The 23101-nt window shown below is 43.5% G+C and overlaps 1 protein-coding gene across 6 annotated transcripts in view; it reads right to left on the reverse strand.

Moving 5' to 3' along the window:
• Positions 1-945: 945 nt before the first annotated feature.
• Positions 946-23101, reverse strand: part of LOC110514498 (semaphorin-6D) — a 157239-nt gene continuing 135083 nt past the window's right edge. For 5 of the 6 annotated variants that reach the window (XM_036972489.1, XM_036972471.1, XM_036972455.1 and 2 more), the window contains 4 exons: positions 20854-20912; positions 20418-20468; positions 16275-16439; positions 946-4730 (listed from right to left, as the gene is read on the reverse strand). In XM_036972489.1, coding sequence (XP_036828384.1) covers positions 3364-4730; positions 16275-16439; positions 20418-20468; positions 20854-20912 — 1642 coding nt within the window. In that variant the 3' untranslated portion in view covers positions 946-3363. The remainder of the gene's footprint in view (positions 4731-16274; positions 16440-20417; positions 20469-20853; positions 20913-23101) is intronic. The other variant, XM_036972497.1, reaches the window with a different exon arrangement.

The following is a 23101-nucleotide window of genomic DNA, read 5'->3' on the forward strand; positions in this document are numbered from 1 at the left end:
TCGATGTGTATGACAGCATGTTCCAGTTCCAGCAACAACACACAGCCATTGAAGAGGAGCGGAACAACATTCCACCGGCCACAATCAACAGCCTGATCAACTCTATATGAAGGAGATTTTTTGATTCACGCCCATACTTTTTTTTAATGGCGTCTTCGACCAACAGATGCACATCTGTAATTCCCAGTCATGTGAATTCCATAGATTAGGGCGTAGTTAATTTATTTCAATAGACTGTTTCAATTATCTGAACTGTAACTCTGAAAAATCATTGAAATTGTTGCATATTGCATTGATATTTTTGTTCAGCATATTGACACATCTTGAACAGGATGATCTATTTGGGAAGCAATTTGAATGAACTTGAACAGTGCTCAAGTATCCACTGATTTAAAGCAATTATATTCAAGTGATAGGCTGTTAAAAAAACTCTGCTGCTGCGAATAAAAATATGAATATTGTTACAATTAAAAAGTAAAGTGAACCCCCGAAAGATGTGCAAATTAGACATCCATTCAGTCCTTATATGATCCTACTGTCTAATGTAGACCTACCTGTCACAAGAAAGTTACCATGATAAGATCATACATTGGACTGCGCTCCATAGCCTACTGAGATGCGCTCTGTCCCAACCCTGAGCGTTGATGATTGATCACGCAGATAGCAGAGAGAAGGCCGGTGAGAAGCCAGATTTAGCCAGATACAATTTAACAGTTAAATTTCATGTCCTGTTGTTGATAGAAATAATTTATTACAATTTAAGGGTCTTTCGCAGTTATTTATCCCGGGGAAAAGGGAGTGGGTTTGGGCGGGAAGTCTCGGTAACCCTGTTCCCACTATTCAACCCTACTCTTGACAATGGTTTATAAAGATGTTAAATACTTTTGCAATAAAACACAGGTAACTTCTATGTGAGAATAACGTGACACACATCAGAGTCAGTGACACACTTGCAATGTATTTTATTTTATTTCTATTATAAGAGACATACAATGGTATTCTGTGAGACCAAATTCATAAAAGCCCAAGAGCTTCTGCCAAGAGAATGAAGACATTCTGAATCAACAAGCCCCCCCCCCAAGATAATGTATTTACACACTGTGCAATACTGATAGCTATTAAAAGTCGAATAGACCATTCCCTTTCCCATACAATCTCAATGCAAACTCAAATAAACTTCACTTCAACTCACCAATAAGTACTGTAGCTGCCCTTTTCCTGTTATGAGATATGGTCACATTCAAAATAAAATACTGGTTTCATGTGTAATGAGAGTGATCCATATGGTCTGTGAGGATTCTACTTATGCGTGTGTTGCATCCACACAACTAGTTTGTCTAAAACACAAGAATGTAGCCATCTATAACTAATGTTGCAGTTTATGCTCATGTATCTATCAATCAGTCAGCCCAAGGTGAATTCAAGCGTGAATGGTAAACTTGGGGTCAGACCAGCTTCATGAATCTAGGGCATAAATAGTATTTTCAGATACAGTAATAGTGTTTTTTTCTCTCTCAAATAATTGACCATGAATCCAGTAACCGATGAAGTAGCCCAGAAAGTGCAACAGCAGAGAGTTCCAGAGGGAGTGGTATTTCTGAGGCCAATCTGACTGCTTTCCCTCTCTCTCCCTGAGGAGAACGCCTGGCAGACGCTTCCGGTCTACGCTCATCAGATCAGGGAGTCCATTCAATTTCTACCTAAAACAATTATAACATCTTCTGATCAGACAAGAAAACACTAAATCCCAGCCTTGTGATCTTTTTCACTACCTGTGGTGTTCCTGTGGTGTTGAGGTTGAGACCAAGTGATATGTAGGGAGTATCAGAGAGCCTGAATAATCTTAACATCTGAGGGACCTGATGTCCCCCCTTTTAATCTATTGAGTAGCCTGCTATGCTACAAACAATCAAAAGGTAAAGTTAGCAATCAGGGAAAAAGCCAACCCAGTGAAAACACATGAAAAGGAGGCAAACAAAGAAGATGCAGCCTCAAGCTGTGGTAGTCGCTATGCCAGGGCTGGCAGGCTCACAGTTCAGGGATATCAAAAACCCCTAGTTAGAAATACAAATCTACAATAGATATGACACATTCCGAACGACCATAACAAAAAAAAAATCGAACACCTATTATATAGCATCTTGGCGCCTTGCATTTACCCCTACCCCATACCACATACTATATTAAATAAGGCACACATTTACACATACAATTAACATTTGGCTAGTATTATTCCTTTATTTACAACCAATAGCCAAAGTTAATAATTATAATAACTGCTGTCTGTACCATGTTGTGTTTTTTGGGGGTGGATGGTCTGATCTTGATCCTGATTCTTTGGGGGTTGAGTGTCTGGTCCTCTTTGGGTGTGATACATTATCATTATATTAGAATTTATGAGGATCAACTAAGCACCAATGTGATAAAAACATTCTTTAGGAATTGTAGTAGACCGTACTTCATAGACCAGCTGTATTAATGCCTTTCATCTGTTTCTCAGGACTTGGCAGGATAGTAGGGTCTCCATTTTCCAAAAAAGAGAACCGCCTAGCATAGTTGCTTTGAGTAGTTTCCTTTGCTTGTCAGTATCCACCATATTGGCTCTTTTTTTGAATGTGAGTAGTACATTCACCATGAACTTGTTAATATGGTAAATGATTACTTATTCTCCTAGTCCACATACTAACCATGCTGAAACAGGGGCAGGCGGGGCCTTGCCTCATTTCGAGAACTTCTATTTGAGATGCCAAACACCAACCAGTAATGTATTTCAACATAATGGGTTCAGTTTCAAAGTAAGGCAAAAAGACAGAGCTAACTTTAAAGGAGTTTTGTTGATGTCATTTCACGGGATACATATACTGCATATGTATATGTATACATATACGGTGTAGATATAAACACACATATATATACACACACATGCATATATAGAAACACGTTAGGGGGATCAGGACTGTTTGTCAACACTACATAAGAAAAAGGTAAGCAAAAGCAAGTTTCATAGGCATCGCAAGAAGCTCTAGATTGAATCTTAAGCTGTCCGATGTTTGATGGCAAACCCTTCCATAACTAAGTTGCATGGTAAATCCACACTGAGGACATTGGCAGCATAATGTAAGGGGGTCACGTTTCACCAACCATAGTCCCTCACCTTCTATAAGCAAGTAGTTGAGCAATACCAATATGGTACAAAGATATTAAATTGGACAAAAAGGGGGAAATCACAAGTTTGTTTGAGGTTTGTCGACAGCGAGAATGGCTGCCAGAAAATCAAGGGCACGTCTTCCACTTTTCACCCATTGAGAGGAGAGGACGAGGCACAGTCACTCTTGTCCTGTTCTCCTCCTCTCCTCTTTCTCCTCAGTAGTTGAAGTTTCCCTGTTGGTTGACGGGAGAGGAGGCAGGGATGAAGAGGGGTTTGGGAGGGACATCGGGTTTGAGGGAGGTGGTCCGGCGGACTATGGCCCCCCGGTGGAGGTATCCTCCGGTATCCTCCTGTTGCTCTCCATTGTAGCTCTGCTGGCGTGTCAGGTACCCATTGGGGATGAGCGGGTAGTGGATCTCGCAGGCGCTGCCGGTGGAGTTCATTCGAGCCAGCATAGGGGGTGGTTGGTGCTGGTGGCCATTACGCTGGCTGAAGCTTTGCTGTCGGTGAACCATCCCTCCACCACCCCCTCCGTTGGCAATCTTAGTGGCAGCGGTAATCAGTGAGTGTCTCTGGGAAGAGTGCCTCCGCTCCAGGGTGGACTGGTGGTGAGGGGGCATGTCCGGAGGTACGTCCATGCGGCGGGTCAGGCTGTCTCGGGGCAGGGTGGACGAGCTGTAGTAAGGCGCCGACTCGGTCTCTGGGATGTGCGGCTGGATGCGGTTGGCAAAAGCTAGTTGACTCCCATGGCACCCGCCGCTGGCTGACAGGCCGGAAGAAGTCATGACCTGGGTGTTCTTGCTGGAGTTGGCCTCGTGGATGTGTTTGAGCAGCTCGTCCAGCGATGTGACCTCCATCACCTTCTGCGGGTAGCAGGGGTAAGGCTGCTGGACCAACATGCGCTCAGTATTGTGGATCTTGCGCTCCTCCAGGTGCTGTGGTCCACCGACCAAGGCATGCCCATTGGCCAGAGCTTGCCCATTGGAGAAGCTGCGAGAGTAGGGGTAGATCTGCTGGTGGAGCAGGCCTGAGCTGGGCCTGGAACCTTGTCCCATGTTGTGGGACTTGGGCTCCTTGGCATTGTTGCAGTTCTGGTTCTTCTCCCACTGGTTCTTGAAAGCCTTCATGTTCTTGATGGGCAGTTCAGGGGTGGAGTCTGGGGTGGGCAGACCAGAGAGCTCCGAAGAGTGGTGTAGGTGATGGGGGTGAACCAGGTCTCCCATGGTCATCCCTGGGTGGTGACCACCGTTCCGTCTGGGTGCTCCTTGACGATGCTCCTTCCCGTTCTGGAAGAAGGAGTTGTAGAGCTTGGGCGAGGACACCTCCATTTTATCCTCCTTGTTCTGGCTGTCCAGCAGGCCATTGAGCTTGGCCAGGCTGCGTAGGGACAGAGCGTGAGGGATGGGGGCCTCTGGGTCCTTGGCCAGCCTCTTGGTCTTGTTGCCGGTGTGGTTGCAGTAGCAGGAGACCAGAAAGCCTGAGAGGAAGGCTCCAAGGACAAAGGCCACCAGCACACAGGCGATCAGCAGGGTGTAGTGGACACTGTGGTTGGTCTTCTCCATCTCGGGAGGCCGTCGGACACCTTCACAGAAAAAGAGAGTGAGAACAAAATGGTCTTTAGTGTAATGAAACCAGATACCTAGAAGATACTATAATTTCTATGAGGTCAAGCAGGCAGCAGCTGGAAAATACCGGTTGTGTTTACAGAAGCTCTACTACGTGGGAAGCAGCATTGCAGAGGTGTTGGAACTAGCCCCTTGGCTTTCCTCCCTCTGTTAATGAATCAATATACTATTTCTTGCCAAGACCTCATCTTTCGTCTCCAACTGCAACGAGTGGCAGAGGGCAAGAGCTCCCCAGTCAGTGAGAAATCAACTCCAAAATGAGTTTGGGCTTTAAATATTGATGGGTGCACTGGCAGGAGTCTGATGTCTTTCACACTGGCTGTGCTTTGAAATGCATGGATCAGGGTGAGTGCACCTGCGATGAACTTGCCAAAAATAACCAACTCGACTAACTAGCTCATAGAATACATCACTCTTTAATTGAACGAGAGTCTGACTGATTCAAATTTTTGTTTGGGAAAACATCTGAACTGCCGCAACTAAGCACCTGAAAATGTCAAGGTTATCTCAACACTATGAAAACGCCCTTGGATGGTGTGACCCTGCCACTATATTTGCCTAATGGCATCTGAGATTCGACAAGAGGAGTGATACTAGCCACCTCTCCCCAAACTCAAGGCTCATTTACAAAGGCTGCTGCCATCTGTGGTGTCAGGCCCTTCTCCAACCTTAATGATAGTCTCTGTGAAATTGAGTCTGGGGAGGGGAATTGGCCCGCACTGGGAGGAGAAATGCAGGTGTCTCAAATAGGCTAATTTCATCCCGTAATGAGAGCTCAGGTTAGGCAGTAATGGGCAATGATAGTGCCAGCTTTAGACGTAACTGTGGTGATGGGATGTTGAAGATGATGAGGAGGGGGGTGGGGGGGGTCTAAATGATTGGGCCCAAGAGAGACTTGTCGAGGGTTTCTCTCTTTCGATGAAATTACAAAGAGTTGCCACATGCTTCAGCTTTAACAGAGTGAGGGCACTTGATTAGAAGGGAATTTCACTGAGGGAATTTACAATTAGGCGTTTAGCGGAATTAAACATCTCGTACAACAATTTCAATGACAGCAGTGTCTTACACTTCATAATTTATTTAAATGGGTTGTGTTCAAATAGGTTGGCAAAACATTATTCTGTCTGAATACGAAAAACATTGTTGGGTCGAAAACTGGAGTGTGTGAGGGTAAATGCGGGCAGCATACCGATACCATTTGAAAGATATTCATTCATTTATAAGGGAAAGGGAGATGTGAATAATAACTCACATGAATCTACAGTACATGCAGAACACAGCACAGAATGACCTTGGATACATTTATTTAAAAAAAAATGCTTTTAGGTCAAGTGTGTGTGTGTATATCATTAGGTATATATGTGGAGAACAAGTATGCAGTGCACACACAGTATGTTCTCAGGTATATTCTGAATGTGGAGAACAGGTATGCAGTGCACACACACACACTGTAGGCTGAAGAAATGAGTAGCAAAGCTCCACTGTAGCTTCAAGCACAAACTCGTCATGAATCTATACAAGTAACAAAAGCACAACGGGGAAAATCTCAATGTGTCAATAGAGGAGCACAGACATCAGCCTTGAAGCTCCTGGCACTTTGCTAGTAACTCTAAAGGGTACTTGTCACCATTACCGTTTGTCTTCGACAGCCTCTTAATACAAACAGAGAGAAGATGGGGCAGAATTAGCATCAAACAAGGATTGGTTCTTTGGTCTTGAAGGAGCTGCCGACACGAGTGTCTCGTTACCTGGCGTTGATGGAAAGTTATATGTAGGTCACAAAGTTACAGGAGAAGTGTCTGCTCCCGGTCTCTCTCCCAGCGCGATCAGGAAGTAAAGGCTTTTAGACCACTGAAAGGTCTATATCACTATCAATTTGGCCATTTGCTCTACATCAGTGAGTAGAATACTGAGTGCCATTCCCCTATAGAGAGATGCAATATACTGTACTATCACATTCTCCTGGCGATAATGTTAAATTCACAGAGTAAGTTTGACGGGCTGCTTTGAAATCGCGAGTTCTATCCATTCAAGTGCTATATCCATTGTATTTCTATGGCGTTGGCATGGCGATGCTTCGTTTATCCTATCTGTCCTAGGCCAGTGTGTCAGAGTGAGCCGAGGCAGTGTGGCAGCATGGGGGTTTTATGAATAATACAGGCCAGGATGCCCATGTCTCTGTGTGGCTTCCCCCAGCCTCCCTGTGGCTCCCAGCTCCCAGTCCTGTGACTCATCTGGGACCCCTGACCAGGACCCTATGACTATTGAAGGGTTCCACATGGCTGAGGAGCTATGAGTCAAGCGACACAGTGGGGATACACAGATCTCCAACCCCACGCACAACCTGTCACAACACGTTTGGGGCTGGAGTGGATGACTCAATCGGGCCGTATGCGTGACATATGGTGGCATGGTCACAGTGAAATTAATACCCACTGAATCATGCCATGGGGGGACTGGTGTGCTGTTAGATGTCACACAGGAGGCATAGCATGCAGGCAAACAGTTGACGATAAAGCATTGCCTCAATACAGTGTTGAAAGAAATTACCTTTAAAAATGGTCAAATGAATCATTTTATGAGCCAATATTGTACGACATCTCTGATAATGAGGTGAAACAAAAAGGTTTGAGAGCGCTGCTTTAATGTGACCATTAATTGGAGTTGTCTGCACCTGTGTAGTGGTAGAGTTGCATTAAAAATGTTAGTAAAATATAGGTGTGGTATATAAAGATATATGGTGCCGCAGGATAATTGAAGCTACTCAAAGAGACAAAAACCTCCTCTCAAAGGTTTATAGAATGTTAATAACAGTGTTTTTCCATGTTTGTTTTTCTCGGTTGTCACACTATATCTTTAGCCAAAGTGTGGGTTCAGCATGGTCTCTGCTGAACAGAGGCCTACTATACGTGTAATCCGTGACATACAGGAACACACACACATTAAGAACTCTCAAGTCTTCTAAGAAGGTAAACACACATATGGTTGAGATTTGACAGGAGGGAAGGAGAGGAGAAATGGTGACAGAAAGGGAGAGAGAGGGGGGACAGCTGGAAGTATTCATGCTCGAGAGGAAGAGAGCGACAAAGAGAGAGAGATACAGTAGGGAGAGAAAATATAACTTCAGTAAGAAACTGCCAGGCAATGGAAAAGAGAGAGAGCGGAACAGGACAGAAAAGAGACGAGCAAGAGAACTAGAGAAAATAAAATGAAAAAGAATGTGGCAGAAAGCTGGGGACAAAAAGTGACAGAAATAGAGTGTGAGAAAGAATGTGCAGGGAGCAGATTGTAAGGGGGAGGCTGGGAGATGATGATGGAGAGAGAGAGAGATGTGTCAAAGTGAGTGACAGATTGTCAGCCTGGTGGGTTTTGAAGCCTCGCTCTCAGAAGCAGCTGTGTTTTGGTACGTAGAAGGACCCCGCTTGACGCTCTTTACCATAATGGTAAAAATAGACAAGGCTGTGCATTATGTAACTGAGCTAAAGCGATACGCAACCTGTAGTCTGTTCTGTGTTTCACTAATTGGGGATGGGTTGCGCGAGGAGCGAATCTGGTGTGTGAAGTGCTATTTCGGCAGGCGATAAAATAACTCCAAAACAAACAAAAACAAAAGAAGTGAAACACAAACAACGCAAGCAGGGGTTTTCACCTTTGACTCACATCTAACCCTTCTCTGACATGCTTAAAACCGATAGCTATATAAATCATACAGATTCATTTCTTTCCATAAAATGCCCAAATGAACCACTACTTTATACTTCAGAAGTGTATCAGCGTCATGCTGTGCTTTATTCTACTGCATTGCATAGAATCAGTTAGCCATCTGCAGTGTTGATTGCCAAATGGATGGTCTTGAGAATCAGGGATTTAGGATAAACTGGACAGCAACCGATTATTGAGCTGGGATACTACGGTGCTTTTGGTAATCTTGATTGCTGATACCTAACTATTGCGTGGAATGTTGGAATATAGACACGGCTCGACTTTGGGACAATTCCAAGGTACAGTACGCAAATGTTGTTTTCAAAGTGAACTATCCCTTTAAAGATAACTTATCCATTGTGTCAATACACTGCTCAAGATGGCACTTACAGTGCCTTCAGAAAGTATTGATACCCCTGTACTTACTCTACATTTTGCTGTGTTATAGCCTGAATTCAAAATGTATCAAATGTATTATTTTTCTTATCCATCTACACACAATACCCAATAATGACAAAATGGAAACATGTTTTTAGAAATGTGCAAAATGTATTGAAAATTAAAGACAGAAATATTTAATTTAATTAAGTATTCACACCCCTGTCAATACTTTGTAGAAACATCTTTGGCAGCGATTACAGCTGTGAGTCTTTCTGGGTAAGTCTCTAAGAGCTTTCCATACCTGGATGGTGCAACATTTGCCCATAATTTTAAGAATTCTTCAAGCTCTTCAAAAACTCTTCATCAACTTTCACGTCTTGCCATAGATTTTCAAGTAGATTTAAGTCAAAACAGTAACGTGGCCACTCAGAAACATTTATGGTCTTCTTGGTAAGCAACTCCAGGTGTAGATTTGGCCTCGTGTTTTAGGTTATTGTCCTGCTGAAAGGTTAATTAATCTCCCAGTGTCTGGTGGAAAGCAGACTGATCCAGGTTTTCCTCTAGGATTTTGCCTTGCTTAGCTCCATTATGTTTAATTTTTATCTTGAAAAACTCCCCAGTCCTTAAAGATTAAAAGCTTTACATTTTTTATGAATTTGTAAACATTTCGAAAAACATAATTCCACTTTGACATTATGGGGTATTGTGTGTAGGCCAGTGACCAAAAATCTAAATTTAATCGATTCGAAAATTCCGTCTGTAACACAACAAAATGTGGAAAAAGGAGTGTGAATACTTTCTGAAGGTACTGTAGCTAGGCACTGGAAACGACTCCTGAGTACTATATTTGCATCAAGTAAAGACGTTCCAAAATAGCCTGATTAGTTTCTGTTTCTCTACAGCTGAGGGGAGAATGTAATAGTTCCATTAAAGGGTACTTCATTCCATAGTGCCGCAATGAGTCAAAATGGCCCCAGGCTTCGCAGGCAAACATTAACCCCAACTAATGCCAGAGATGTATTTTCTGCTGTGGAAAACACAACAACAAATCATCGGCTGATATACTACAAGCACTGTGAGTGTTTTCAAAATTAGACACAAACAGGAGTCTGCTAACTAAAATTCGGAGTACTTTGACAGTTCAAATAGCTGATGCTTGGGTAATGATGAACACAGTTAACGCTCTGTGTTTGTGTGTGTGGTGTGTGAGCGTGTGCAAAAGGGGGTCTGGGTGTTCATGTGAATGAATTCAATCATGTACTCTCATTATTAAGAATATGCATAATATTACACATCAGTGCCCAACCAATTGGACGCGGCTTGATTTATGCACACACGAGGTAATATGATACGCTGTAATGTAACTGGTTCAGTCCAATTGAAAAAGAGTGCTAATGACATGATGCCATTTTATTAGAAGTGTGCTGATGCATGTAGAGCATCAAGAGGTTTCACTGAGGAGACTTGTGTTGAATACTAGTCAAAAAATTAAAAAAGGTGCTAATGGAGAGATCGAAATGTACACATTAGTTACCTGGAGGAAAATGGGGGAGGGTCATGCTTTTCCAATTTCAGGGGGAGGGTTTAGTGTAACAACAATATCATGGAATAAAATATAATAAATTAGGAAATGATAGTTTCTCATATAGACTGTTCATATAGGCCTACTTGTTATGTGGCTGCGGTGTTAAACAATGAGTGGCTTTTTCTCGAATTCAATGATGATCAGATACTTCAGTTGTATCTGGTTCTGTTGCGATACATTTTAACAGTTGATCACTTTAGCACTGTTCCAAACTTAGACTATCCTCTTTTTTGTGGTACTTTTACCCCTTTTTTCTCCCCAATTTCGTGATATCCAATTTGTAGTTACAGTCTTGTCCCATCACTGCAACTCCCCCACGTACTCGGGAGAGATGAAGGTTTAGAGCCATGTGTCCTCCAAAACAAGCTGCAATGCTTCTTGACACACTGCTCGCTTAACCCGGAAGCCAGTCGCACCAATGTGTCAGCAGAAACACCGTCCAACTGGCGACCGTCCAACAGAGTCCACTTGCAGGCGCCCGGTCCACCACAAGGAGTCGCTAGAGTGCGATAGGACAAGGAAATCCCAGCTGGCCAAACCCTCCCCTAACCCGAACGACACTGGGCCAATTGTGCGCCGCCTCATGGGTCTCCCGGTCAAGGACGGCTGTGACACAGCCTGGGATCGAAACGAGTCTGTAGTGATGCTTCAAGCACTGCGATGCAGTGCCTTAGACCTAAGCCGACTATCCTCTTTTTTAACAATAGCCAGAATTGAAATCTAAATGGCTTCGGCGCTGCAGCATGCGTTCATTCGTTGTCATGCTCTGTTGTGGTATAAAAAAATATTCTGCTAGTCTCCAGTCATTTTCATAAAAATGACATAGAATTGCATAGAAATGCATTTATAAAAGGCATTTTTTCGTAGACTAAGTGAATAAGAGGATAGATTCATGCAGTGCTTTTATTATAATGGATATCTTTTCACACACTCTTGTCTGTGGTGGTTTGAGAATCCACAACCTTCTGGCTACTTTGCATTGTAATTCTTACAAAAAAGGCTCTCGTCTGTCCTAAGAGTGAGGGTAAACGGTAAGCATGTTTTTTGCTATCCACTTAATATATTAATTATTATTTTGGGTATTGGGGAGTTCAGGGAGGGTCAGATAAAAATATATTTTACTGAAGGTAAGGCCATCCATTTTAATTTCAGAGAGATCCGATTTTCTCCAAGTATCCCTGATTACAAATAACATAGTCGTGGTCAAAAGTTTTGAGAATAACACAAATATTAATTTCCACAGTTTGCTGACTCAGTGTCTTTAGATATTTTTGTTAGATGTTACTATAGAATACTGAAATATAATTACAAGCATTTCATAAGTGTCAAAGGCTTTTATTGACAATTACATGAAGTTGACGCAAAGAATCAATATTTGCAGTGTTGACCCTTGCATGCTGTCAATTAACTTCTGGGCCACATCCTGACTGATGGCAGCCCATTCTTGCATAATCATAATTTGTGGGTTTTTGTTTGTCCACCCGCCTCTTGAGGACTGACCACAAATTCTCAATGGGATTAAGGTCTGGGGAGTTTCCTGGCCATGAACCCAAAATATTGATGTTTTGTTCCCGAGCCACTTAGTCACTTTTGTCTTATGCCAAGGTGCTCCATAATGCTGGAAAAGACATTGCTCGTCACCAAACTGTTCCTGGATAGTTGGGAGAAGTTGCTCTCGGAGGATGTGTTGGTACCACTCTTTATTCATGGCTGTGTTCTTAGGCAAAATTGTGAGTGAGCCCACTCCCTTGGCTAAGAAGCAACCCCACACATGAATGGTCTCAGGATGCTTTTCTGTTGGCATGACACAGGACTGATGGTAGCGCTCACCTTGTCTTCTCCGGACAAGCTTTTTCTGGATGCCCCAAACAATCGGAAAGGGGATTCATCAGAGAAATTACTTTACCCCAGTCCTCAGCAGTCCAATCCCTGTACCTTTTGCAGAATATCAGTCTGTCCCTGATGTTTTTCCTGGAGAGAAGTGGCTTCTTTGCTGCCCTTCTTGAGACCAGGCCATCCTCCAAAAGTCTTTGCCTCACTGTGCGTGCAGATGCACTCACACCTACCTGCCTGCTGCCATTCCTGAGCAAGCTCTGTACTGGTGGTGCCCCGATCCCGCAGCTGAATCAACTTTGGGAGACGGTCCTGGCGCTTGCTGGACTTTCTTGGGCGCCCTGAAACCTTCTTCACAACAATTGAACCGCTCTCCTTTAAGTTCTTGATAATCTGATACATGTTTGATTTAGGTGCAATCTTACTGCCAGCAATATCCTTGCCTGTGAAGCCCTTTTTGTGCAAAGCAATGATGATGGCATTTGTTTCCTTGCAGGTAACTATGGTTGACAGAGGAAGAACAATGATTCCAAGCACCACCCTCCTTTTGAAGCATCCAGTCAGTTATTCAAACTCAATCAGCATGACAGAGTGATCTCCAGCCTTGTCCTCGTCAACACTCACACCTGTGTTAACAAGAGAATCACTGACATGATGTCAACTGGTCCTTTTGTGGCAGAGCTGAAATGCAGTGGAAATGTTTCTTTGGAGATTCAGTTAATTTGCATGGCAAACAGCAACTTTACAATTAATTGCAATTTATCTGATCACTCTTCATAACATTCTGGAGTATATGCAAATTGCCATCATACAAACTAAGGCAGCAGACTTTGTGAAAATGTATATTTGCGTCATTCTCAAAACTTTAGGCCACGACTGTACAATCCCTTAGAACCTGGCAAGTAGAGACCAATTTGCCATAATATCTCAGTACAGTACATCACTCAACGCTGACCTTGAAAACTAAGATATTATCTGTCAAAACATGAGCGATAATACAGTTCAAAGACACATTTTCTATTTCAAACAGCTTTGAAACAGACATAGTTCAAGTAGTGTCTGATAGCCTCATCCACCATCAAATCAAGCATGGCACTACATGCAGTGGGACATTTCACATGCAGTTGCATCAGGAATAAAGTAAAGAGAATAAAGAGGGCATTCACCATTCAGCACCTGGTAAAGCTACTATATTCCAGAGCCAATCCCTAACATAACTCCCTAAATAAACATTAACTATCTGGATAGAAAAGCAGCTCTGGAAGAACCATAGCGTCCCCAAACAGTGGCCTGAAACACACGCCCAAAGCCACAGAGAAACAACTGCTTGTAGGCAACAAACACAAAAAGCACAGTTTCAGTCATAGGCTTTGAAACTGGGTAGAGAGTTCACAGGGGGAAAAGGGGGAGAGAAGGAGAGGAGGATTCAACCAAGGAGGCAGATAAGGGTTAGTCAGTCCAACCGAAAAACAGGCAGGTTAATAGAGAACTATTCCCCAGGGGTAAGGGGTCGAGGAGACAGAAAGGGATAATGGGTTGGGGTTAGGAGTCAGGACAACTGCGTGTGTGGATCTGTACACTGTGGGCCCAAACGTCACTGGGACACTCAACATTCTGATGTTGACTAACACTCTGGTCTCCATGGTGTTAACATGATAATAAAAATGTAATGGTGACACTAAGCACTCTGAACCTGAGGGTGACAGTAAACATATAGGAAGTTTCCCCAGACTCAGATTAAGCCTAGTGCTGGATTAAAAAGCATGCTCAATGGAGAATCACCATCAGCTTTTTTGTTGTTGTCCAGGACTAGGGTTAATATGTGAACGGGAAACCAGTCCCTAATGTTGTCAAACAGGCAAGAACATGTTGTGAACAACTTTATGTATAGTGCATGTTGTGAGGTGTTCATTTTGCTGCGTATGGAAAGATGTAGTATTGTGTATGTACTGTATATGACCAGTGGGGAGGTGTACAGTACAGAGCCCTACAGTGTGTGTTTTCATAGTAAAAGCTGATGTTAATCAGAGCTGTTATGAAGAGCGAGTAATTCGGGCAGAATAATTAAAGGAAACTGTGGTCTAGTTAAAGTAACCTTTATTTAGTGTCATTACCACATGACTAAGTAGTGATGCTAAATTGGCTGTAACAGCTGTGACTGAGGCACTTTAGTGAGGTGGGTAACATTTTCCTGGTTATGATGAATAGCTTAATGTACACACCCAGCTTGAGGAGGATGCTGCATAGGATTGTTAAAATGATGGCTAGACAGGAAGTGATGTAACCTGGTGTCTATATTCCTCGAGCCACTGAGATATAAACAAGAGTAAGGAACTGGCACCGTCCCTCCAGGACACCAACCCCTTTTCAGCAGCAAAGAGAAGTTCAGCCTGAGTTCATTCTCTGCTCTTCTCCTAGTGCTTTAATGAGTTTCAAAGACCTGCCTGCTTGCCTCTATTATCGAGTTGTCTCCCTGTACTTGTCAGCTAAATTAGCTGCTAGCAAGGTTCTTTTTTTGCCGTACCCACACAGGTTCATTTGAATATGGAGACGACCCCGGAGGTCTGTTTAAAATAAGCTAAGCAGGAAATAACACTGGGAAAACAAACAGCGAGGTCTAAAAGCTGGGTCTAAATAACGTGTGTTTGTGTAGGTTGAAGCATTCTGACACTGTAGGGAGGTAGGCGTTCTCCCTTGATGGAAACACAGTGTCGAACTGCAGCTAAATGATTGCTGGAAATGTTCATAACAGCGAGGTCTCAAAAGGGGTGCTTGTACTTGTATTTTGGTCAGTCAGTCTTTATATAATACATTGTTTCTATCCGTAGCTGGATGAATCATGTCACCTTGTATTTGCGTCTGTGTAGGCCTTACATAAAATAAAAACTAAAGCTGTTGGGATGCAATTCTAGAGGGCTGCAGAATTGCTATTACTAGCTTGCGGTAAATTGTTTTTGTTTATTGTGCCAAAGATGTTTCAAACCTGTCTCAAGGCCAACCTTAAACTTACATCAGCGCTATCTAGGCTCTTGTCAAATTAACCTCAGTTTATAGAAGTACATTATGAGTTGTATTGGTGCTGAGCTAGAACAAAAGCCTGCACCCACAGCTGCCCTCCAGGACCAGAGTTTCTTGACCCCTATTCTACCTACTGTGTTTGGGTGCATCAGAGAGAGAGGCCTTCCTGGAACTGCCACGCTGTTACTTCCAGAACAGTTCCTCTCTCGCCTTATCAGCCAGGTCCCCCGTGCTTTTGATTGAACCGGCAGCCAGGCGACACTAGCCCATGCTGAAATAGATTGCGTTGCCCAAGTTTCTATTACGGTTTCCCCTTGTCCGCACTCCGGCTGCTGGTTATTTATTTGTTACAGGCTTTTCTCATTTGAGCCTGGGTGGCTCATCATTGCAGCCGGAGACTCTGTCGGCCTGAATGGAACCCATCACTACACAGGATTTATGGACTCCTGACAAGGCGCCAGAGGAGCGCAGCAAGGAGAGCCTGGGCTAAAAGAAATAGCATCAACGAACAGTCTTCCCATCCTGCTGAATGTTAGGAGCTCCGGTTGGTTTCCTATTGGGAGTAATCTGGGAATGACATTTAGGAAGCAGCGCTCTAGACAGCGTGAGAAGAGAAGACGTGCTTGGTCGTGTGTGATTATGAAAGTGTGTCCCGCTGGAGAGGGGAGAGTAAGCTACCCTAGAATATGGACAAATTAAGAGATGAGGAGACAAGCAGGAGTCTTGTTTGGACATTGATTTGAAGAGTTAATTGAAGGGTTAATTGGAGCCAATGCAGTATCTGTTTAAGTGATTAAGCCTCTCTAACTCATGGTTGCTTCATTAAGTGAGTGGATATATGGTTAAACGTTCGGTGTCCTACACAGAGTGTTAGAGTGTTAGTGATCAGCATGGTTAGCAGTGTGCAGTGAAGCTTCAGGGCCCATCAATGCAATCCAGTGCAGGTCAAAGTTCAGCAGACACAGACACCCCACCCCCTTACCCTCCATCTCCACACTGATTGGTTCCGAGTCAGGTGACCCCTGGTCCCCAACTGGGACTGGAGGACCGCCATCTGGACCTGTACCTCTTTCAGAGTCACCTGCCACCTTTGGGAATGGGGCCACCTGATTGGTTGTGCTGGCAGTTGTTGTGGGTGTGGTCTTCCCTGTTGTTGTGCAGGTGGGGGAGGGGTAACAAAGTAACCCGTTAGTGAAATGGAAATGCAGCACACAAAAACACCTAAATATAAAATGTTGTTTTATGACAAGGGAAGGATTCTTAGTGCCTTGGAGAAAAAACATAAATCCAGCATGAAAAAAAGATTACTGTCATAAATACTGTGAAGCTGATGATGACAATGAGGACATTAACATAGAGTGCTTTAAAGAGAATTGAATCCATGAGTGCAATAAATAAAGTAGGTAGCCTATACATTACACGTAAAGCACTCCTCCATAGGTGCAACATGACTCAGCGCTTTAGAACCAACGTTTTCCCCCACTGTTTAATGCCCTTAATAGATAAAACATTCAGGTGTTGCAGCAATTACGAGTCATTGGAGAAATACACTCAGGGGCAAATGGTCATGAGTTGGCTGCAGTGCCGGCCTTAAGATTTCCAAACCTGCTGCCTTTGTTACCGAACCAGTGAGAAATCTCTTGACCCGGCACTGCAGCACATTCTACACAGCAAAACCGTGTTGTTGTGGACGCTACCAGCTGGTGCATGAATGACTCTTCCAGCACATACAAACTGTGATATACAGTTACCTTTCACAGCCGATTTTCTTTACTGAGTAGTTTGACAGATGAGTTGAAATGGATACCAGTAGCTGAGGTAATGGTAGGTAATGACTTACAGCAACTTCCGGTTCTCTGCTTCACTAAACTGTTTTACAGGTAGTTACCGTCTAACCTACATAGGGAATGGTCTATGGAAAATGTGACAATGTTAACGGAAAATGTGACAATGTCAACATATCCAATTAGGATTTATACTGGTACTGTGGGGTTATGTGGGGTCTGAGTCTGTGGATCCAATACGGGTCTGTACTGTGAGAGACCTGGCAGAAGAAAGCACTGTCATCGTCACAACACCCATCATGAGTGTCTTCCTAATTCTCTGACAGTGGATGTCCTTGAGGCCTTGTGTGCAGCACGCCGCTATTGACGTGGACGTTTCGCTAATACGCCGGCCATAATGTTAGCATACTGGAGGGTGCCAGCCCAGATTGAAAGCGAAAGGCCCGCTCTCGATGCCAGTTGATAGTTTTCACTCTGAATAAGATGCCCTGTCAGAGCACCATCTGCGCCAGGCAAATTAAAACGGCACACCGGGGGAGTTCAGCCTTGGCATGCCAGACAACAGCTCCAAGGGCTGCATTATTAGTTCAATTTATCAACATTGTGTGTGTGCATTGTTTTCTCCTTTACAGAGAGAAAAGCACAATATGCAGTGGGGAATGGTTTGATTGTCCACACTGCTGGGTGTTTGTCTCTCGCTGCTTTCTCTATGGGATGGGATTGTTCCATTCACGGGGAATAGTAAGAAAGGACTTAGGAACCAATGCACATCAGCGAGAATGGTATTGTTCAACACTATGGGGTGTTCTATTGTGGGGAAACCTTGATCTTCAGCTTGGACTCAAAGGTTTTTGTCATTCTGCAGGTCTGAGTCTGAAGTATGACAGTGTGTGAAGTACTTCAAACAGAGTACAGAGGCATGGATGGAGTAATCGCCTGGTGGAATTAGCCAGTGGGGTTGCTCATCTAGTCCCACTGAGCAGCACTACTTCCTTCAGCAGAGAGGATACGGAGAACAAAGGCATTGTGGGAATGTGGAGGTCTGAGGCTAAGCTGCAGTGCAGACAGTATTGCTTCTGTTCTGAAGTAGATGAAAAGGCTGGACTGGACACTGGATGGATGGTATTGTTGAGATATAATGGCCAGCAACTCTCACTAAGATGGTCTCAACGCTGTGTTTATCACTTCTAGGGATAAGCAGCCACCATCAGTACCCATGGATAATTTGTAAGGTGACAAAGGGATATAGAGTTGAAGTCGGAAGTTTACATACACTTAGGTTGGAGTCATTAAAACTCGTTTTTCAATCACTACACAAATTTCTTGTAAACAAACTCTAGTTTTGGCAAGTCAGTTAGGACATCTACTTTGTGCATGACAAGTCATTTTTCAAACAATTGTTTACAGACAGATTATTTCACTTATAATTCACTGCATCACAATTCTAGTTCATTCTTGGGAGCAATTTCCAAATGCCTGAAGGTACAACGTTCATCTGTACAAACAATAGTACACAAGTATAAAAACCATGGGGCCACGCAGCCGTCATACCGCTCTAGAAGGAGACGCGTTCTGTCTCCTAGAGATGATGGTGCGAAAAGTGAAAATCAATCCCAGAACAACAGTAAAGGACCTTGTGAAGATGGAGGAAACGGGTACAAAAGTATCTATATCCACAGTAAAACCAGTCCTATATCGACATAACCTGAAAGGCCGCTCAGTAAGGATGAAGCCACTGCTCCAAAACCGCCATAAAAAAGCAAGACTACGGTTTGCAACTGCACATGGGGATAAAGACTATTGTACTTTTTGGGGAAATGTCCCCTGGTCTGATGAAACAACAATAGAACTGCTTGGCCATAATGACCATCGTTATGTTTGGAGGAAAAAGGGGGAGCCTTGCAAACTGAAGAACACTATCCCAACCGTGAAGCACGGGGTGGCAGTATCATATTGTGGGGGTGCTTTGCTGCAGGAGGGACTGGTGCACTTCACAAAATAGAGGAAGGAACATTATGTGAATATATTGAAGCAACATCTCAAGACATCAGTCAGGAAGTTAAAGCCTGTTCGCAAATGGGTCTTCCAAATGGACAATGACCCTAAGCATACTTCCAAAGTTTAAGCAAAATGGCTTAAGGACAACACAGTCAAGGTATTGGAGTGGCCATCACAAAGCCTTGACCTCAATCCTATAGAAACTTTGTGGGCAGAACTGAAAAAGCATTTGCGAGCAAGGAGGCCTACAAACCTGACTCAGTTACACCAACTCTGTCAGGAGGAATGGATCAAAATTCACCCAACTTATTTTGGGAAGCTTGTGGAAGGCAACCAGAAACATTTAACCCAAGTTCAACAATTTAATGGCAATGCTACCAAATATTAATTGAGTGTATGTAAACTTCTGACCCACTGGGAATGTGATGAAAGAATTAAAAGCTGAAATAAAACACTACTATTATTCTGACATTTCATTTTCTTAAAATAAAGTGGTGATCCTAACTGACCCAAGACAGGATTTTTTTACTAGGATTAAATGTCATGAATTGTGGGAAAACAGAGTTTAAATGCGTTTGGCTAAGGTGTATGTAAACTTCCAACTTCAACTGTATCTATTTTTTTTTCTACCAGCAACTACTTTTAGGGAAAATTGTGGATTCCCATTGAATTAGACTGATAAGTAAGTTTGAGAGGAGTGAGCCTGAATGAGTTCAGCAATTGTATCACTACCTACCTCACTAGTTAACTAACTAGTCGGCTAACTCGGCTAACCGAAAACCATTGAGCTATTGAGCTACAAACAATTCTGCTCTCTGACAGAAAACAATCATTAAGTCATGGCCCATGGATGTCATTATCATAATTTGAAGGTAATTCAACAGTAATTGTTTATTAATACTACGTTAGAATACATCTCAGCTGAGAGCGCTAGCAATGTGCTTTAGCGCCTGCTGCCAGCCACTGAGCTCTGTAGCCACCCTGCTCTATGGGCAGGCAGTGGGGAGTAATGGAGTGTTACAGGGATGATGATTATCCTTAATAAAGGGAAGTAGGCAGCTTGGCCACTGGCGCTGCTAGCCTGTTAAACATCCATGCTGGTGCTGCTGCCACGACTAGCTTTGGACAATAGCTCCAATGTTAAAGATAGCTGTTTGTGTGAGAGAGGTGGTGTTGCTGTTCTCTGCAACAAACGTTCCTGAACTTCTCATGTTGCATAACAACTTCAAAAAAGGGGAATAGAGATGTTGCTTACCAGGCTTTGCTAGCGTTAGCCTGTTTGCTAACAACCTCAGACAGTTCGACAAGCTTTAAAAATAGAGGATAAAGAAATGTCAACTGACCATATGCTGAATCAGCAAGAGTGTTTTGCTTGCGTGTGGTCGCCAGGACGTCTAGAGAAGACAAGGGAAAGCAACAGACATATTGACAGAACAGTACATTGTGTAGGTCTGAGTCGTGGTTAAACACTCAAACTGTGCTTAGTTAAATGTATAATTGACTGCTTGTTTAACGTGCACATCTGCAAGGGAAAATTGAGAGCAAAATTCCCACTAGGGTACTCTCTTCAGCTAGGAAATGACAGGCTACTTATACTTGTATTGAGTTGCTGATTAATTTCATTGTAATATCATGCCCCAGGTATGGCAATCACTTTTTCTGTATCATTTTGGACAATTAAACGCACTTGATAAGCTTCGCTTGTTATGAAAGAGCTTTTATGATGGCTCTGTGCCAGTAGTGGAGAGCCATTAAGAACAGATGATTGGTCCACCTTACCGTGGCAGCTATCTGGGTAGTGAGGGTAGCCGTTCTCCACATCCTGCTCAAATCCGCCCCTGAGGAAAAACAAAACAGAAGAGGACAAAACGGCCTGTCAGCGTGTATGTGTCATTCCTCTTTCACCATTTTAAACACAACCTCCGCCTTCATTAATTGGGTACATTGTCAAGCTTTCCAAAATGGTTCTGTTGATGACAAAGACATAAATAAATGGTGCTGCAAAAGAAAACCATTTAATTGGTTTTGTCTCTGCAAGGTCAGGCTGACTGTTTTGTTAATTCACCTGAGTCCAAATTCAAATGGATGTGTCGAGGTGCTATCATCTAGCTAGAATAATGTTTCACCACCAGTTGCATCCATGATGATTCTCTAGTTCTCCACTTTTTCCTCTTATACAGCAAAATAAACACTGCAGTATTTATTTCCATTTGGTTGTGCTCCAGTGCATTGGACACTTTCTTGGACATCTTTCTTCTATGAATCAAAGGCTTATACACATTCAGAAATCATACATTCCCCCTGGTGAGTAATGTGACTGCATTGATGCACAATGGAGTGAGTGGCCCCTTAGTCAAGCAGAACATAACATCAATGACACTGAATTTTCTACAATGCAGTATCGACTGAGCAGGCAATCAAAGAAAATAACATATAAATAATCATGAACATTCACACATATGAAAACACACACACACAAACACACAGGCAATCAAACACACACATCTACACACATACTTTCCAGACGCGGCCAAAAACAAATTACATCTAAATGAAATGCAGGCCTAGATGAGTGAATACAGACCCAGTGAGCAAATCAAGAGTGAAAAAATAAAACATGGAATTCAGAGGGGAGAAATAATAAACTCAGAGAAATAATAACTTCACTTATCTTTCTATGCTCAGCAGTTGGCCCACTGACAGCCGATAGCATTAGTTGTATTACCACAGCAGAGTGGGTTTGTTTGTGAGTGAATAGGTCGGCCTGGGGGATTTTGCGTGATTGTGTGTCCGTGTGTGTGGACCACAACTAGTTACCAGTATTACCATATGCCTCCATTCCCTTTCTGTCTGTTTTATTAATGTATTTCTTTCTTCTGAGAGAGTGTGAGAGAAAGAGCCATGGAGAGAGACCTAGACTGGCCTTTTTGGCACGCCATGTCCCCAGGCGTTGACAGTGATGGGAGAAAGACAGGAAACCATGGAAACGGTTCACCTCTGGCTCAACCCCCCCCCCCCCACCCCCAAAAAAAGCAGCCAGAAGAATTTATGCCACCTCTGGAGTGAGAGAGTAAGGGAGGAGAGAGAAGGGGGGGATGTGTCCCCTGTTGCTCTCCGGTCCAGCCCCATTACATCCTTTATGAGCTGTTGCATCTGTTCTGGAGGCATGGCCATGCTTGGGTTCTGACTATTTCACACCATATCAACTCTCTCTGACGTGGACAGAGCAGGCACAGCGTAATAGCTCTACTGACTGCATGTATAATATTTGCCAATCTCTTCGGTTCCACTCCATTGGCTTGCTGCATGGCACTGTCCCGCTGGTTAAAAACGTGATAAATCAAGCCTCAGTCCAATTCTGATTACCTGCCCAGCACGTACACACCGCCGCACACACACATACACACTTTTGGAATCTTCCATTAACCTCTGGCTGTGAAGCTATGGCAAATAAAACCCATGGGTGGCCAATCACAGGATATGCAATAAGTCAATCCCCAGCAGAATAATCCATTTGAAGCAGTCCATATGACTATTAGGATAGTGGCAGCTGCCTTTACTGTGATGCCTGTCCACCCATCCACACTAAGTTTACAGCCCATGTTTGCAGAGGTGAATACCTACAGCAGGTGATTTAAAGCCATACTGAAAATCAGAGGAACAGTGACAGCCCAGTCCCTGAGTGTCAGGAGGCAACATAGGAGGTGAAATGGTGTTTTCTACTGCTTCTCCTCCTCTACCTCTCTCCTTCCCTCCCTCATTCCCTCCGTTCGGAAGACAGTGAGGTACACACAACATGATTGAAATCCAGCCAGCTGAGCATTACTTTCGATTCCATGCTACAGTGCAGAAAGAGAAAGACAGTGGGTCAGGAGGGAGTCTCAGACAGAGGAATTGATTGGCTTTTTGTTTGCACACACACACCCTGCTTGGCGCTGACACTGAGCCAGTCGATAGCGCTAAGTGTCAAATGGCCTTCCAGTTCATCAGAATGGATCAGTAAATTACATTGAGGTCATTTTGATCG

Source organism: Oncorhynchus mykiss, chromosome 3, assembly GCF_013265735.2.
Source record: "Oncorhynchus mykiss isolate Arlee chromosome 3, USDA_OmykA_1.1, whole genome shotgun sequence".
In the NCBI taxonomy this organism is placed as follows: domain Eukaryota; kingdom Metazoa; phylum Chordata; class Actinopteri; order Salmoniformes; family Salmonidae; genus Oncorhynchus; species Oncorhynchus mykiss.